Source organism: Microtus oregoni, unplaced genomic scaffold (assembly GCF_018167655.1).
Source record: "Microtus oregoni isolate MIOR12 unplaced genomic scaffold, Mior012 000004F_ref0000308, whole genome shotgun sequence".
In the NCBI taxonomy this organism is placed as follows: Eukaryota; Metazoa; Chordata; class Mammalia; order Rodentia; family Cricetidae; genus Microtus; species Microtus oregoni.
Window position 1 is genome coordinate 11,227,244 of NW_024543063.1, and position 17,798 is coordinate 11,245,041.

The window sequence follows — 17,798 nt, forward strand, 5'->3', positions numbered from 1 at the left end:
ATCTCATCCTGGAACGTGCTTCGGGCATTTTTGCTGAATTCTATCTCTTTCTTCAGTGGTGAACATTATCTGGAGCAATTGCTGGCAATCCAACCCCCAGGTCGGGGAATGTGTAAACAGGACAGTATCTGGCACTTGAGATTTCTCAGTAAAGGAAGGAGTCTGAAGTTTCCAGTTATACAGATCACTAGTTGAAAGAGGAAATAAACCAGGCAGGGGCTGCCATCCCCATCAGGAGGTCCCACAGTGCAGACAGAGAGAGCAGGAGACACCACTACCCACCACTGACCACCTGTGGCTTCCCTGAAAGAGTGCTAAAGGGGCTCAGCTCTGAAGTAGGAAGTTGGCGGGTGGTGGGGGTGGTGGTGGGGAATGCTCTGCAAGGGAGTAGAAGATCTGAGTAGCTCCAGCTTCACAGGGGCTGCCAACAGCTGCAATGGCCTCCCTGAAATCCTGGAAAAGAGAAAGGGCAAGGTCCAGGGGAGACTTAGGTTTGGAAGAAGCTTTTCCCATAGTGGAAATTACTTCACACACAACCACAACGAGAAGACTGACAACAGACAACATGATATGAAACAGAATTGACAAGACATCACTGCGCGCAGGGTCAAGTGATCCCATACCAGTTCCAAAAGGCTACACCTCACGACCTAATGGCTAGAGAAAGAATAAGAGCATCCCCGATTTTCCTGCGACTCTGAGATTAGAAGTATGTCTGCTAGATCTTCTTGAGCCTCCAGACTGTCCAGATACCAGATACCAGAACCAGAACCTTACCTATTGGTAACCACAAAATAATAAAGTTTGCCAAAAAACAGAGACTGGAGTGTCCCCTCAAAACCAGATTTGCGCTTCCCCGTACAGGCCACCAAAATGTTGGGTCCAGGGGGGGTTGCACAAAGATGAGAACACCACCAAGTCTAATAAACCAGAAGCAGGCTTTATTCCAGAAACCAGATCCTAGGAAAACCAGAAGCAAACTTAAAAATAAAAAATAAAAATTAAAAATCACCTGGGGCACAGAAGCTTATCAGCTAGCTGAGACCATAGTCAGAGATGGTGTTCCTTAGGCTGTGGCAGAAGGCAGGTTTCTGAACTCACTTTTTATAGTAGGGGCACCAAGCATTAGCTCTGAGCAAAGTAATTTTTACAACCTGCCCCTAACCCTTGGGTTGGTCAGTGGAGACCCTAAAGAGGGGAGTGAGTGCTAATGTCAATGGGTAACTAGGCAGCCATCATGAAATATGTTTCAGAGGAGATTACAACGAAGGTCACTAATTGCGAGAAAACAGATGTCTTTAGCAAGTAGTCAGAAAGGGACTGCTAGTAATACTAGAAGGTCAATAAAGAAGGAGTAACTAGCTTGTAGGCTGAGAATTTAGGAGATAGCAGAAAGCTTTTCACACTATCTCAAGGTAAAACTCAGATACTGACTGCCATACTTTACAACCTCCATTATCAGAGCTCATTAATTAAACCATTGTATTTGTCCACTGTCTCCTGGTACCTCCAGGTGTAAATTGGAGTCTTATGCCTCTTCTCTGGTGGTGCCAGTTTTCCATAATGGAGACAGTGCCTAATCCAAAGGTCACATATCTCTGTCTCATCTCAGTTCACATCTGTCCTTTTTCAGGGATGGCCAGGACACTACTCTCAATTTGTAGGGAGAAGCTCTGGCCTTGTAAATAAAACAGCCAGCTGTAAAATGACCTAAGCTTCCCAAGCATCTGAGAAAATAGCTCACTGTGAATGAATGATCTTTGATCTGCTGAGAAAGCTGCTGATAGTCTGTTCTCATTTTCCTAGACTTATAACTTTATATTTCTTTATTTCTACATTCTTATTTTTGGAATCTACATTTTTATTTTCTTATTCTTGGACTCTTCAGAGGCAGGGAAAGAGCTGAGAAAAATGTAGAGTTCAATAAAAATCAATAAAAAAAGATATTGCCTAAACAGTATTACAAATAATATAGTTTCTGTGTCATTACTTTAGTTCTGGGCAGCTGGGAATGAATGAGCATCCTCGGCCAACAATCCTTTATTTTGTTGTGTTTCTCATTGTCTGTCTTGCAGTCTTATTCTAAGTAGGGCCTTGGAGTCCTTACTAACACCAGAATGGTTAGTATAAAAACAACATTGCTCTCTAAGACCTCGCAAGCCCCCTCCCCTACACTGCGTTGAAGGAACAATATGTCAAGGCTCCTTCTGCTTTGTAGAAGTGCTTCACCTAGAAAGGAGACTGATTCTTCCAAATGTGCAACAAATTTCCTAGGGCAATGACATCTGCATTTATTGCCATTCTCACGGCCCTGTAGTGTGGTTCTAACTCTTGTAGTACCAAGGCTGAAGTTTTTGTACCTATTGCCCCTGCTAAGCTGATGCCTTGGATGGTGGGTAACAAGACAGTTGCAATGACTTCTCATTTTTTTCCCATTCTGGTGATGTTTCAAATTGGTAAAAGAGAAGTAGACTATTCTGACTGGATCAAGATGCAGAAATCCTTGGTCTGATTTAAAACCTGAGTATTAACACAGGCTGTCAACCAGTTGTCATCGGTTGAATCAAGAAGCCAGCTGCCATTGGATTCTGAGTGAGATTACAAAGATGGGAAAAGAGGTTGCCTCAAGCAGAGACCAATTTCCAGCACTAATGGTAAAGTGAGTCTCCCTTATTCAGTAGTTGACATCTGCAAGTTTGTGTGTCATGGGTTTGGTTCAGGAGCTGATATTGGGATTTTAGCATCATCAGCTTAGCGGTATCCAGACAGGAAATATCATTTATTTAAGGCTTCAATGATGCAAGAGCCAGTAGCATTCAGTAGAAGCAGAGGGTCCAAAAGTCCTGTGATGGTTGACAGAGTTTCTTATCTAGAAGGAATTTGGAAATGAGAATGGGGAGCAGTTATTATTTTACCTCAGGTTCCCTAAGACAAGAAATTCCGTTTGATCTAACATTCCAGGAGGAGACAAGGGACAATGCATTCTCTTCTGTAATTACTTCCTGCTGAAACTAGGATGTTGTTGTTAGGGCCCTGGAAGGCTAGAATGTTAGTCAAAGGCAAGGAAGGAATTTAGAAGCATCTGGTTCATTGACCGGCTGCAGAGACAGCATTTACATCAGCTGGATTGGTCCATACCAGTCTTTAGCAAGTCCAGGGCTCATAGTCATTTGGAGCAGGTTGGAGTCAGCAATTCAAGTTTGGATGTATCTGCCAGCCTGTTGAGACAAATGTGGACTAGGAACAGAAGTTAAAATTTATGAACTTAAAGGAAAATATTGTATTTGGAACGTTTAGGCCCATAGTCCTAAGCAAATGGGGAGGAGAGAAGACCCAAGACCAGGAGAGAGAAGAAATAACATCCTCAGGAACAGTCAGGTGGGGAAACTCAGGCTGTATTGATCTGGAGTCCTTTGACCCATGAGAAATGGACCCAAATTTTATGATACTCTCTATTCTCTGAAGTTTATCTGATTTTTCATTTTATAAAAAAGACATAAAAGTTTTAGATACATTAGTATTATCAATCTGAACTGAAATATCTATTGCAGAAAAACAGGTAACAGGTATCTGTATAACAGCAGGAGACTCATAGTTTTGAGTCCTAGCAAAAGTTATAGATTTGGGTTCAAGAGCACATACATTTCCCTCTGTCCATAAAGGCACATATAGGTTGGAAAGAGATGTCTTTAGCCTGATGCGAAACATCTTTCAACCTATATTTAGAAGACAATCAAAAGAAATCTGAAATCTTGAGCTTGTGACTTAAACAGTTAGTAGTTTTTGCTCTATCACGTTATCAGAATCCTATTAATGTTAAATTCTGAACTTTTGAAACCCTGTATAACAATATTACAGGAAGAGAAAGAAATTTGAAGCATTTTTCATAGCTTAAATCATCTATGTATATCTTAAATCATTTTCAAAGAACTTATTTATAGTTTTATATCCTCAGAACTTTATATATTTCAGAGACTCTAATGTCCTCGGGCTTTACATAGACTTTATATGTCTATAAAAATTACATTCTCAGGCCCATAAATCATTTATTTAAACCCTGACTTATTTAAATTTTCATAGTTTAGAACATTTTCTTAGATACTCAAAACTTATTTAGACTTTTATATTTTTCTTACCTAATCATTCTCAGAGACATAAACAGTTATTATTGCCAATAGTCATTTTAAATCACATTTGAAACCTGCTTACCCCTTAATGTTAGGTTTGTGAGTAAGGCAGATGTTTGCTTTTCTTATCAAGAGACTGTTGACCCACCCCGTCATGTTCTGCTCAATCCTGAGAAACTACAATGATCGCCATACTTTGAGTTTTGAATGAGTTTATTAAGTATGTAACAAACCAAAGTAAAAAAGTAAAGAGAAAAACAACAGATCATTGCTCATTATGTACTTGAAATATGCGGGAGGAACTGACTGGGGACATCGCGTAGAGGTGGTGTGGGTGGGGTCTGGAGTTCCCAGTGGAGTCCAGGGCAGAGCAGAGTTATCATTGGTGAGGCTTCCAGGTTGAAGAATAAACAACAACAGAGAGACAACATCATCAAATTGGATGCTCACGGCAGTCAGCAGAAACTGTCTGTGGAAGTCCAGCAGTCGGCCACAGCTCCTATTTGAGTTTTCTCTCCATGACTGAGCTCCCAGGGTTGAACTTCTGACTTCTCGTTCCCATTTTACATTACAAGATGAACAATTTTAGTTTATGTTAGACATGGTTCATCTTCTAGCTGTTCCCAAGGACGGTGTGTTGACTCCCGGTCTGTTTTGTTGTGATCTCCACCTAGTCACTGGGTTCAAGGGGCAAAGTCATCCTTAGAAAAGATGCTTTGGAGGACATTTGGAGACAAATGTACTTGGGTTTACAATGGGGGAGGGGTACAATCTTGTTTTCAAAGTCACCTTCTCAGTGGGCTCCCTCAGCACCTGACAGTTCACCATTGTGATGCACATTGTAAACGTTAGGTTTCATTTAGGAAGGTAGTTGAACAGGAAGGACAATATAGAAAGTCCAAAGCAGAAATGTGGCAGGTCATTTACACAGAAGGGCAGAGGGGAGGGTGGGCTCTCTGAGCATTGTTCTGCTGGAGGAATAGGTGTTATAAAGTGCATGCAAGAGACCTTGATTGGTTGGAGCCAAGAGGCCCCACAGTGGGTGAGAGAGACATCTATACAGAGAGCTCTCATGTGGAGAGTTTAATTGGGGTGGGGGAGGAAAGAGGGGAGAGAGAGAAAGGGAGCACAGACCAGCCTCATGGGTATATATATATATATATATATATATATATATATATATATATATATACAGAAATACTGAGATAGAGAGGCAGAGATACAGATGGAGAGATAGAGAAGCAGAGAGAAGGAGAGAAGGCAGGCAGCAGAGCACCATCTTTTAAAGGAGCATGTTTCTGTACCAGTGTAGCTGATGATGCTGTCAGGACCCTGAGCAGCTCAGAGTACTGCCTGATTACGGGCAAGCGCATCCTGCCAGGTGATGGGGGACAGGCCAGCATAATGCCTGAATGCTAAGGTTACTGCCTTTCATTTATTATCACAAGGTGAGGAGTTAGGGGTGGCAAGTTAGGGGAGTGAGGGTACCGCCGAGTTTTCGAGACTGCTTCCTGCTGATTTGGGGCATTAGTATCTTGGTTGGACCTGAGATTGCTGGGGTGCTGGTCATGTCCAGGAATATCTGGCTGTTTTACTGTTATCCATGCTCTGTGGGGCCATCTGGTGCCCCTTGTACCTGGCATGATGCTGGCAGAGCAGAGGACAAATTTAAGTTTAAGAAAAAAGTTTTAGGTCCTGGTAATTGAGAATGGGGAGTGTCAAGACCAGGGACATTGACTGTACTTTATTGAGGGGGTACATCTGACCTGTTTGAGGTGAATCCAAGTCAGCTCCTTGGAGCTTACAAGAATTCTTTGAGTTTGTGAAAAGTTAAGTTTTAAACACATTAACATTTCCGCTGTTTATGATCTGTACTGAAATCCACCTTGTCGAAACTCATATCATTGAGTCATTGGGGACCAAAAAATGATTGTGGTTGAAAGCAATAATATTCTTTTTTTTCTGTCTGGAAAATTGTGGCAGATGTTTTTAGCACAATGAAAAGCACCTTTAAAGTCTATATTTAGAAAACAGCCAGAGGGAACTAAGATCGTATAGTGATAGCATGGTGTTTAGTACTTTGCCAGAGATAAACTAATAATTTATCAGAATTTCATTGATTACTGTTGAGACTGTGATCTGAATGCAATAGTAGCATAGTGAGGGAAAGAAATCGGAAACATTTTATTCTTTTATGCAGCTCAGATCACTTTCTCTTTTTTATCACTTAAATATTTCTATCTTTATATCTAATTCGCCAGGTGGCTGACCACTGAGAGCCGTCACTGTAAAGTTAGTTCCTTTAAACAAAGGAATGGTAAGAAGTTATACCGAAATCTGTTTTGTGAGTTTATCTCCCTTCTGAGTCTGGTAAAAATGCTTAGACTTAGTATTAGCTTTGGGAGTATGAGGCCCGTGACTTTAATTTTGTACAGAGAACTGAGAAGGCAGCTGGAGCCTTGCTTGTTGCTAGTAAATTCATAAAGCTACCTCTAGCCTAGCCATCAAACAGCATCAGAGTTCTGAGAAGGATACATTTTACCTGAGTTAGTGATTAAAAATGACAGAGACGGGCTGGAGAGATGGCTCAGTGGTTAAGAGCACTGCCTGCTTGTCTAAAGGTCCTGAGTTCAATTAATTCCCAGCAACCATGTGGTGGCTCACAACCATCTGTAATGAGATCTGGTGCCTTCTTCTGCCCTGCAGGCATGCATGTAGGCAGAATACTGTATACACAATAGGGTCATCCACGATCATGAGGGCAGAGGTCTCAGGGCAAGCCTTTGACTGGAAGGTGTAGGACTGCCAGGCCTCAGAAGATCCAGTGGAGTAGGAACTCATGGGAAGACGAGCCTACGTTTGTCTAGGCAACTCGAGGTACGCGATTCCCCAGTGTCCTGCTTTGTCCACAGTCTGAAGAGGTCTTAGCAGCAATTGAGGTGAAAGGTGGTTTTTGGTCAGTGGTTAGTGCTGCCACTTGTGAAGCAAGTTCTGGGTGAAGGCTCTTCTCTTTCCATCTATCTTCTTTGGCTGAAATAAGGGTCCTGCCAGGAGCTGACACATCTCTCTATTATGAAAAGCTTTTTTAATTAAACATTTTAAATGCTATGTTCTCAGACCTCTGAGCATTTGAAGAGTATCTATTAGGTATATCTCAATAGATGAACTTTCTTTCTAATTAACTTGTTTTAAGCTTAACTCTGAAAACATATAGGGGACTAGGTAGGTTTTATCTCTGTAACTAATTTCATCAGTACTTAGAATGACTGCAATTAACCAACTTGCTCTTTTATAAGACGGCCATGAACTTGTATTCCTTACAGTCTATAATAGGTCTGCACCCCCATAATATGGGACTATACATCACATTCCTGTCAGGTTAACCTTAAAAATAATGATTTTGAATTGAAGCTCTTTTAATGTCATTATTTTGACACTAAAAGAGCTTCAACTTTTTAATCACAGATAATGGACTCAGAAAAGTTGCCAAAATAACCATTCTGTCGGTAAAAACAAGTTTGTACCAAACTACGACTATCTCCTGAGAAGGCAAGGAAAAGCGACAAGGGAGAGATCATCAGGGCCAAAAGGAAACAGGAGAAAAGAGGTCTTGTGAGTTGGGGTGTGGCCCATGAGCAGGGACTGAGGGAGCACAGAGGCCAGTACTGCCCTTGACAGGCCTGGGGGCCTCTGCCCAAGTACCCAACTCTGGGAAAAAGGACCCTCTTAGGGATTAGTCATTTCAGTATAGAATATATATCTTATTTATCAAATACCTTTTTATCAAACTAATGTTACCACTTATTTAAATTCTCTAAAAGTTTGGTGTTGAATATTTGGCAAAGATATAATAACTTATGTGTAAATCGTCATGTTAGGGTTTGTTACTCTGAATAGATCTTCATAACCTCAAACTTTTATCATCATATAGACTATATTTTAGACCAGATGTACAGTATGTTGTAACAAATCTAACATATATTTTATCAGCATACAAAAGTTCATAGTGGGGGTGGGGGCGGGGGGCACTCTGAGCCAGAGGGACACAAGGTTACTCAGTACTGGGATAGAGAAATGTGAGAAACCACAGTTGAGAGAAGGATCCTGATTCATGGGGTACATGGTCAGAGAAGAGGTGGGGTCACCAATCATGTCAGTGTTAGATGGAGGGGTCCGGTGATCCATTAATTGGAGCAGCAAGGCTGTTGTAGATGAACTTGGTCTAGGGTCCCATCATGCCTCAGGGTGCTGGGAGGGGCCTGCTGAGTCTCAGAACCAACGTTTGAAGATGGTGCAAGAGAGACCTTGACTGGTTGGAGCAAAGAGGACACACAGTGGGTGAGAAAGAGAAGCACACACCTTGCCAACAATGCTTGTGTGGAGAGGTTTTTTTTTTTTTTGTGGGAGAGGGAAGAAAGAGAGAAATGGAGTGCAGAGCAGCCTCATGGAAAGAGAAAGAAATACAGAATACAGGCATGCACAGAAACAGACACAGATAGACAGAGAGTCAGAGAGACAGAGACAAAGGTACAGAGAAGCAGAGTCAGACACAGAGAGACAGACATGGAGTGATACAAAGAGAGACAGAGACCGAAGACAGGCGACAGAGCCCCTCCTTTTAAAGGGGGTGTAGCTGTAGTAACATATCTGATGTGTAGCTGATGACATTGTCAGGACCATGAGCAGTTCAGAGTACTGCCTGATTACTGCCAGAGGACAGAGGACATGCCAGCATAATGCCTGAATGCTAATAATGGGTAGTGGAGAGAATAGGAAAAACTATGTAAACAAAACAGTTTGCTTACATGGTTGAAGTTGTTTTCTTGTTTTCTTGATTGAAAATAATATTTTGTAATTCTTCTCAAATACTTTTCTTATTGTGTCTCCAAGATTGCTGAACCTCTGATCCTGAAAAGAAAGTAGGAAACCAGTGATACCTTGTATCATTGGTATGCTTGGTAAGGTTGGCCAGCCAGTCCTCCAAATAACCCAGAATCTTGCTTAGACTATTCCAGAAGGTTTAACCCAGTTAAGAAGAGGTTATGGGGTCCGCAAATGACTCAGCGGATAAAGGCATCTGCTGCTAAGAAGACTGAGTCAATCCCTGGGATCCACGTGGTGGGAAGGGAACTGATTCCAGCAAGTTGTTCCCTGACCTCCATACACACCTGCACCCTGCATACACTGATGCACTGTCTCCCTTCAAAGTCAATAAATAGAAGTGAAACAATTTTTTTTGTTTGCTTCTGTTATGTTTTTTGAGACAGGGTTTCTCTGTGTAATCCTGGCTATCCTGGAACTCACTCTGTAGACCAGATTGGCCTTGAACTCACAGATATTCACCTGCCTCTGCCTCCTGAGTGCCACTGCCTGGACCCTCACCTCTTTTTAAAGGAAGAAGTTATATTCCTTGAGAGTTTGGTTATGTTTTTTTTCTTGGGAAGCCAGAAATAAAACAAGTATTTCAGGCTGAATGTCCCTTGCTCTAGATGCCTGAGATCAGCAGTGGCTTTGACTTCAGTTGTTGGGATATTTGGCTATATATAATGAGGTACCACAGGAAGTTTTCATGGTATGAGATTTTCCACTTCTACCATGTTGGTGCTAGGTGAGGTACGACAGCATACAAATGCTTAGGAAAATTAACAGGGTCTTCCTTTCCCTGCACTTTTAATCCCTTGGAAATTTATTAGGATAGATAGGGAGTTATGGAATTTGAAGAAGAGGCAGATTCTCAATATAGCAACTTAAAATGTTGAAATACTAGCACGGTGGTGGTGGCACACCCTTCTGTCTCATCCTAGGGAAGTGGAGGCGGGTGGAGCTCTGTGAGTTCAAGACTGTTCGGGTCTACGCAGCAAGACCCTTCAAAAAGTACCCTTTCAGCAAGCCATTTGTCATGCTTAGTCAAACTAAACGATGATATTACGTTCTCAAACTAGCCACAAAAGGTAAACTGAGAGAATATATTACTTATTCATTTTAGGATTAAAACTAACAAAACATAGGGGGTAAAAACAACAATAGTGAATTCAGTTAGCTATAACTTATCTCACATACCCACCCTGAATTTGGGGCACACAAAAAACAGTCTTTGACTACCTATAGAGCTAAAATAAAAAGTGATAGAATGAAATTATTTGTTCTTTCTAGGTTGATCAGAGACAGTGAAGTACAGTTTTTACATCCCAAACTTATGTCATTCTGGACAAGATGAAGTTTTCATGCCCACTTCATGATTCAGTGGACAAAGACTCAATGTGACAACTTTGCTGTACCTCGTTCCCCACCTCTCAGTTGTCTACCTTGACCTCTGTCTGGTGTTCTAGACTCTAGCTGCATTTTCTTTTCACTAAAGCTGGCTTAGATTTCCTTCTGGTCTGCCCTCAGATCTTTGAGAAAGTGTTTTAAACACATATTCCAAATCCTTAGGTCTCCTAATGCAGTCACTCAGGGTGTTTTCTAATTCTGTGGCAATTTTTAAAAGATTTACCATCATTTATTATAATAATAATAATAATTGTTAGAGTACTATTTGTATTGGTATCCATCAGATAGTAGGTCAGAGCATCCTTCGGCACTTCTCAGAGCAGTTTTTCTTGCAGTAGATGGAAATTAACACAGAGGCCCCCAATTGGACAATGTCCAGAGTCTGACTCTGTAGCACTCAGCTCAACTCCAAATGGGCAGTCGTTATCAAACCCCTCTCTTCAAGGCTCAGGGATCTAAGTGGAAGAGGTGGCACAAAGAGTGTAAGACCCCGAGGTGGTAGATGAGTCCAGGAAACAGCACCTTCCAGACACTGGAGAGCTCATACCCACATGAACTCACAGAGACTGTGACAGGATGCTTAAGACCTGGAGAGGTTCAGATCAGACATCTTCATCATATTCTTCCCTCCCACCCCGGCCCAGTTCCTTCTAGGTCCTCCTCACCTCCCTATCCACTCAATTTCAGATTATCTCCCTCTCAGAAAAATAAGAAAAAACCTCAAGAAATGAAAATCAAAACAAACTGAAAAAACAACAACAGACAAAGATAAAAGAGAACAAAACAACACAAAATGTAAAAGCACACACCCTCCCCCCACTACCATGTGCAGCGACTTGCACAGTGTCTGGTTTGTGCTCCCTGCTCCTGAGTTCTGGGCCCTTTGCTCCATGTACAGAACTGTTTTACTTGCTTTTAATTTGTCAAGCAAAATACATTTGTTAGTATTTAAGCAGCAGCAGGCAGAAAACCAAAGTGACTAGGACTGTTCATGGCGCCACTGGTTGCAATGCTGGTCGTGACTCTGCAACCACAACACCTGCTGGGCAATAAAGATTATTACACCTAAAACAATTTATTAGACCTCAGAACACAGGTAAATATTTCATTAATTAATAAGTAATAAACTTGAAAGTTTTACAATAGCAGAACATTACCATGGAAAATTTTAGTAACCTTTTTGCAGATACTATGGTTTGCATTCTGCAAGGCTTACATATATCCATTTATTGGATATTGGGACTCAGTTTTTTCCTTCAAATTATAGCCTTAAGAAAATGGTTTGATAACAGAGACAAGAATGAGGCACTTTTAGAAATGATACAGTCTTTACAGACTAATAATGAACAGCTAGCTGACAGGACTAATACCATTGAAAATCAAAAGTTACCTGAAAAAATTAATACCATTGAAAAGGATAGCATTAATTTGACAGACAAAATGCAATACATGTCAAAGCGTACTGAGAAATTATCTGAAGAATCCATACTATTGAATTTGGCAATCAAAATCTGTCAAAAATTTATTATAGGTTAGTAGATAGAGTATCTCTCCAGGAAGGTAATCTGCACATTATCTAAATAATGTCCAAGTATGAGACTTTATCTTTAAAGGAAAAACTTCAGACCTTGGTATCACAGGTGCAGAATGAGAACCAAAGGCTATGTGCCTCAATGAAATAACTAGAACTATATACAGGCCAGGAGATTCAGGCTTTACAAAAGACAGTAGTAAAAAGATCTGAAATGATTGAGAAAATTATTGGAGCAAAAATAACAGGGAAAGACGGTTAAAGGACAGGATTCAACATTGCCAGTAATTGTCAGAGATGACTTACCCAGGGTTTTAGCTTCCTACCCTGTAATCTACTCTGACAAAGCATCAAGTTCTAAAGGTCCAAAAGGACCTAAAGAATGTAAATGGATACCTATATGAATGAATATCTAAAAAAAAATTAAGCAAGCTGTCATAACTTATGACTTGTATTCTGAATTTGTTAGGAAGATGGTAAAGACATGGGCTTCTAGCATTAAGGCCAACCCACATGACTCAGTTCAGTTAGTTTCAGCAGTCCTGGATGATGGTGTGGAAATGTTATTTCAGACAAGAGGTAAAATTTTTAGAACAACAGAGAAAAGTAAAAGGGCTTGAGACTTTCCAAGATCACATACTTGGTGACTGCACTTATGCTGACCCACGGGCTCAAGCTCTTTATGATGAACAAATCTTGTCCATATGCCAAAAATCAGCCTTAAATGCTTGGGACAGGATTCAAGAACTAGGAAAATGAATTATTAAATCATATACCAGCATTAAACAGGGCCAGAGAGATCCCTTTAGTGATATTTTACAAATAGTAACTAAGGCTGTACAAATAGGAGTAAGAGTCCCAGATGCTAGAAGAGTACTTATTGAATCTTTTGCTTTTGAAAATATCAACTTAGAATGCAAAAATACACTTGGGCCTTTAAAGGTCAGATCAGCACCTATGGATAAATAGATTCTGCATACAATGAACATTGGGACTTTTGACTATAATACTGTGTAGGAGAAACAATTTCCAAAGGTATGAGGAGACATCAAAATGCCAAATGTTTTAATTGTTGTAGAATAGGACATCTGAGAAGGGATTGTAGACAAGGAATTCCTTGGAATAATGTTTCCTCTAGAAATAGCAAAAATAAAAGGTGTTAACCTTCTGGATTATGTAGAAGGTGTGGCAAAGTCTGACATTGGATTAATGAAAGCAAATCAACAAAAGACAGACAAGGCAAATCGATACCATCAGAAAACTCCTTGGGGTCTTTTGCAGGCCCCCAAGTCAAAAGTAGTCCAGTCATTCCTAGTCACTGTAGAGGATATGTCTTACCAGGAAAATTAAAAAAATACAGAGCTTTCTGTAAAAAGCTATACTGTCCTGGATGATGGCATAAACCTGGAGGATGAATCAAAAATTCCAACAGAAAATAGGAAACGTATATTCTGTCAGACTTTTATAAATGATCAAAGACAAAAGCTAAGCATGCCTATAATGTAATTGTGGGTTTGATAGAACAGGTATAGATGTGACTCCAGAATCTTGGCATCCAAATTGGCCTTATCAAGAGGCAGATGTTCAATTTCTAGGAATTGGAACCTATCTCAAATGAAACAAACACAAGATGGGTTGAATGCATAGGGCCAGATGGACAGAAAGGAAGGCTAGTGTGCTAGCATGGCAGTGAATTTATGGGGCCATGACCTGTTGCAGCAGTGGAATACCCAGATTAGCATTCTTGCAGTTCCAGAAACTCATATTTCTGGGATGGAATTATAAGGTACTATACACAAAGGTCACCAGCAATTCAGGATGTACAAGAACACAAACAACTAGCAAACTTTTAGAGGTACCAATGGCCCTACATTTAAAATGCTTAACTAAGAAACCAACATGGGTTAAACAGTGGCCTTTAACAGAAGAGAAACTGGTGGCTTTATAATAGCTAGTACAGAAGCAATTAGCTGTTCACCATATTGAAGAATCAACAAGCTTTTGGAATTCTCCTATACTTGTTGTTAATTAGAAATCTGGTAAGTAGAGAGTGGTGACAGATCTAAAAGCTATCAACAAGGAAATTCACCCTATGGGCCCTCTACAATCTGGAATTCCTCTGTTTTCTCTATTACCAAAAGGATGGTCTCTTATAGTAATTGATTTAAAGGACTCTTTTTTCACTATACCTTTACAAACAAAGGACAGAAAAAAATTTTCCTTCACAGTGCCTACTTATAATAAGTCTCAGCCTACTAGGAGGTATCAGTCAACTGTCCTTCCACAGAAAATGCTCAATAGCCCCACCCTACGCCAATACTTTGTAAGTCAGCCATTGGAAATAATATGTAAAAAATTTCCTAAATTTATAATTTACCATTACATGGATGACATTTTGCTATCTGATTTAAACATAGATACTTTTAAAAGAATGATTGAAGAAGTAAAGAAAGTTTTGCCAAAATGGGGATTACAAATTGCTTCTGAAAAAAAAAATATAAAGAGGACAGTCTGTCAATTACTTAGGTTATAAAATAGGTTTACAGAAAATTAGAATACAAAAGGCAGCAATTGTGAGCACATTTTAATGACTTTCAAAGATTGTTAGAAGATATATCCAGTCTACGACCAGATGTTGAGATAACACCTGATCTAATAGTTCATTTAAGCAAAACCTTAGATGGTGACAAAGACTTAAATAGTCCCAGAGAATTAACAGCTGAAGTAGAAGAGGAATTGATTGTCATTTAAGAAAAATTACAGGAGGCACATGTGAATAGGATAAATTCAAATCCTAATTGCATTTCAGTCATATTGCCTTCCATAATTTCCCCTACAGGAATTTTATTACAAAGGGAAGATATTATCTTAGAATGGATCTTTTTATAATCACATAAACCAAGTAAAAAATTAAAAATTTATGTGGAAAACATCTCTAAATTAATTGTAAATGAATGATTGAGATTTTGTGAAGTAGCAGGTTGTGTTCCACTTTGCATATTTTGGAAAATTATAGTATATATACCACACCATTGACACTTATTCAGGTTTTCAGTGGGAAACTGCTTTAGAAAATGGGCAACCTTAGAAAAGGTTGATTCTGTAATCACACATTCATTAGAAGTTATGGCTATCATGGGTATACCTGCACAAATAAAGACAGATAATGATTCAGCATATATCTCTAAGAAATGAACCCGCTTTTTGCTTATTATATTGTAAAACATTTTACAGGTATATCAAATAATCCTACAGGTCAGACAGTTATAGAAAGATCAAATCAAACTATAAAAGATATGTTAAACAAACAGAGAGGGATAGAAAATACCCCCAGAAATAGATTACATACTGTTTTATTAACCATAAATTTTTTAATGTTAATGAGAAAGGAACAACAGCAGCAGAGAGACATTGGATAATAAAAAAAAAATCTGTGTTAAATTAGCCAGTACATTTCAAAGATCTGTTGACCTCACAATGGACACCAAGAAATTTGCTATGTTGGGGAAGGGGTTTTGCTCTTGTTTCAACAGGAGAAGAAAAGTTATTGATACAATCAAAATTAATAAAGATTCAGTTTGAAAAGAGAAATCTCTTGAGAAAGAGGAATGATGGCTCATCCGCCAAGGAGACAACCAATCAGTTGATAAGAAAACCTCATAAGGGTTGGGGCATGGTTCCATTCTTGTTTTTGCAGGAAAATACTCATCTTCAAAAAGTCAATAGTGCCTGAACATCTAGATATCTAAAGAAGAAAAGATAATTATCCAGATAGGATCATCAAGCAAAGAGAATTATCACTTATGAGGACAGATCATCTGAGGGTAAGAATCTCTGAACATAAACTAGAATAATAGTCATGACTCACTTAATAATCAAAGCTGGCTTTGGAGTTGGACGATGACTCTGTCCTTCTCTAAATCCAAGCATGTTGTTAAAAGAAAAATTCAGTGTTTCTGTCTCATGTCAGGAGCTATCTGGTATGAGACAGAAAGCAGAAAGAATTTAGAAAAAAATTACTTTTCTTCATACCTATTTTGTCTCTCATTGAATATATATCTGCACAAATAAGGTTTAAGTTTTCTACAATGAATAATTGATGGAGGAAGGTCATTGGCTAATAAAGAAACTGCCTTGGCCCATTTGATAGGTCAGCCTTTAGGTGGGTAGAGTAAACAGAACAGAATGCTGGGAGGAAGAGGAAGTAAGCTAAGACTCGATAGCTCTGCTCTCTGGAGCAGATGCAATGAAGCTCCAACCCAGGATGGACGTAGGCTAGAATCTTCCCGGTAAGTGCACCTCGGTGCTACACACATTAATAGAAATGGGCCAGGCAGTGTTTAAATGAACACAGTTTGTTTGTTGTTATTTCGGGGCATAAGCTAGCTGGCAGCCAGGAGCTGGGCGGCAGGAACGCAGCCCACAGCTCCATCAACAGAATGGTGCCCAACATGGGGCTGGAACCCATAACCCTGAGATTAAGATTCTCATGCTCTACTGACTGAGCTAGCTGGGTAGCCGGGAGCTGGGCTATGGGAAGAGGCCCGCAGCTCCTACTACAAAATGGCGCCCAGATGTGTGGACAACTGAATCCACTGAAAGCCTGAGAAAGCTTGGGAAAGAGTAAAGCATGTTTTCTTGGTAGCAGCAATTTCTCAGGTCTGCTCTGCTTGCTAGAGGCAAGCAAGTGTTCTCACCTAAGAGAGGCTTCCTGACTCAGCTTTAGCTGCAAAACCCTGCAGCTCTTAAGAGGTCCTGCTATGAAACACTTAAACGGTGCTGATGAAAAGCTGAACACATGCTTTTTGGTTTTCAGCCGTAGTAGGAAAAAAGCTGAGCCGTTTTAAAATGCCGGCTTTGTGGGCCGTCCTGCCAGGGAAAACTCTGACTCTTTGAGGCAGAAGGTCAGCTACAGAGAGAGCATTTGAGTGTTGTAGCTTGTTTGCTGGCAAGGACCTTGAAACACTGTAGACTTGTGGCACTGAACCGGCTCTGGCCGGTACCTCAGCCACAAAGTAGGAATGGCAGAAAGCTAAGGAATGGACTGGATCTAGCCGGCAAAGCCATGGCTTTAGTCCTACTGAGATTGCTTGGTAAATTAAAGACTCATGTGGTCAGAAAAACAGAGAGAGAGATACAGTAAAGAGAGAGTCATAAACAAAGAAAATTTCTAAATGATTTACTGTGTGTTAAAAAAAAATATGCAGGTTAAAAGTTAAAGTTCTTAAAGTAAAAAAAAAGAGGAAGAAAGAGAGTAGTTGGGTGTGGTAGGACACACCTTTAATCCCAACTCTTGGAAGGCAGAGGGAGATTGACCTCTGTGACTTCAAGGTGTAGTAGCATATGCCTTTAATCCCAATGCCTGGGAGGCAGAGACAGATGGATCTCTGAGAGTTCAAGGACAGCCTGGTCTTCAGAGTTATTCCATGACAAAGATATACAGAAAACATGTCTCAAAAAGTAAAAATAAACAAAATAGAGTTAAAATAAAGCCATACAAAGATGGAAAATAAACAGAGAATTTTGATACTGTATGCTATTATGCTCTCTTTGAATTGTTTGAATGCTGAGGAAGGAGCAACAGCTGCTAAAAGATATTTGTTTATAAATGCTGCTGAACTAATCCAACATAGATATTTTGAAAATACCTTGACTTCAGAATTTGGATCTAAGGATATGATACTTTGGAAAAGAGATTCTTCTTTTGTTTTCACAGAGGATGAAACCCTGTGGATTGCTTCTATCCCAATATGGTATGATGGACCACGCCCTCCTGAAAGCTTGCTGTGAACACCCTCAAAAAATTACTTCACTCAACTGAAGACTGAGATGAACCTAGCACACAGGTTATACCCTGAAATATCTGATTA

General features: G+C 40.0%; 1 protein-coding gene across 1 annotated transcript in view; it reads right to left on the reverse strand.

Annotated features, from left to right (window-relative positions):
- Nucleotides 1–4,334: 4,334 nt before the first annotated feature.
- Nucleotides 4,335–17,798, reverse strand: part of LOC121447140 (nuclear body protein SP140-like protein) — a 93,515-nt gene continuing 80,051 nt past the window's right edge. The window contains exons 23-24 of the mRNA XM_041650221.1: nt 8,933–9,035; nt 4,335–4,804 (exon numbers count right to left, since the gene is read on the reverse strand). Of these exons, the coding sequence (XP_041506155.1) occupies nt 4,734–4,804; nt 8,933–9,035 (174 nt within the window). The 3' untranslated portion in view covers nt 4,335–4,733. The remainder of the gene's footprint in view (nt 4,805–8,932; nt 9,036–17,798) is intronic.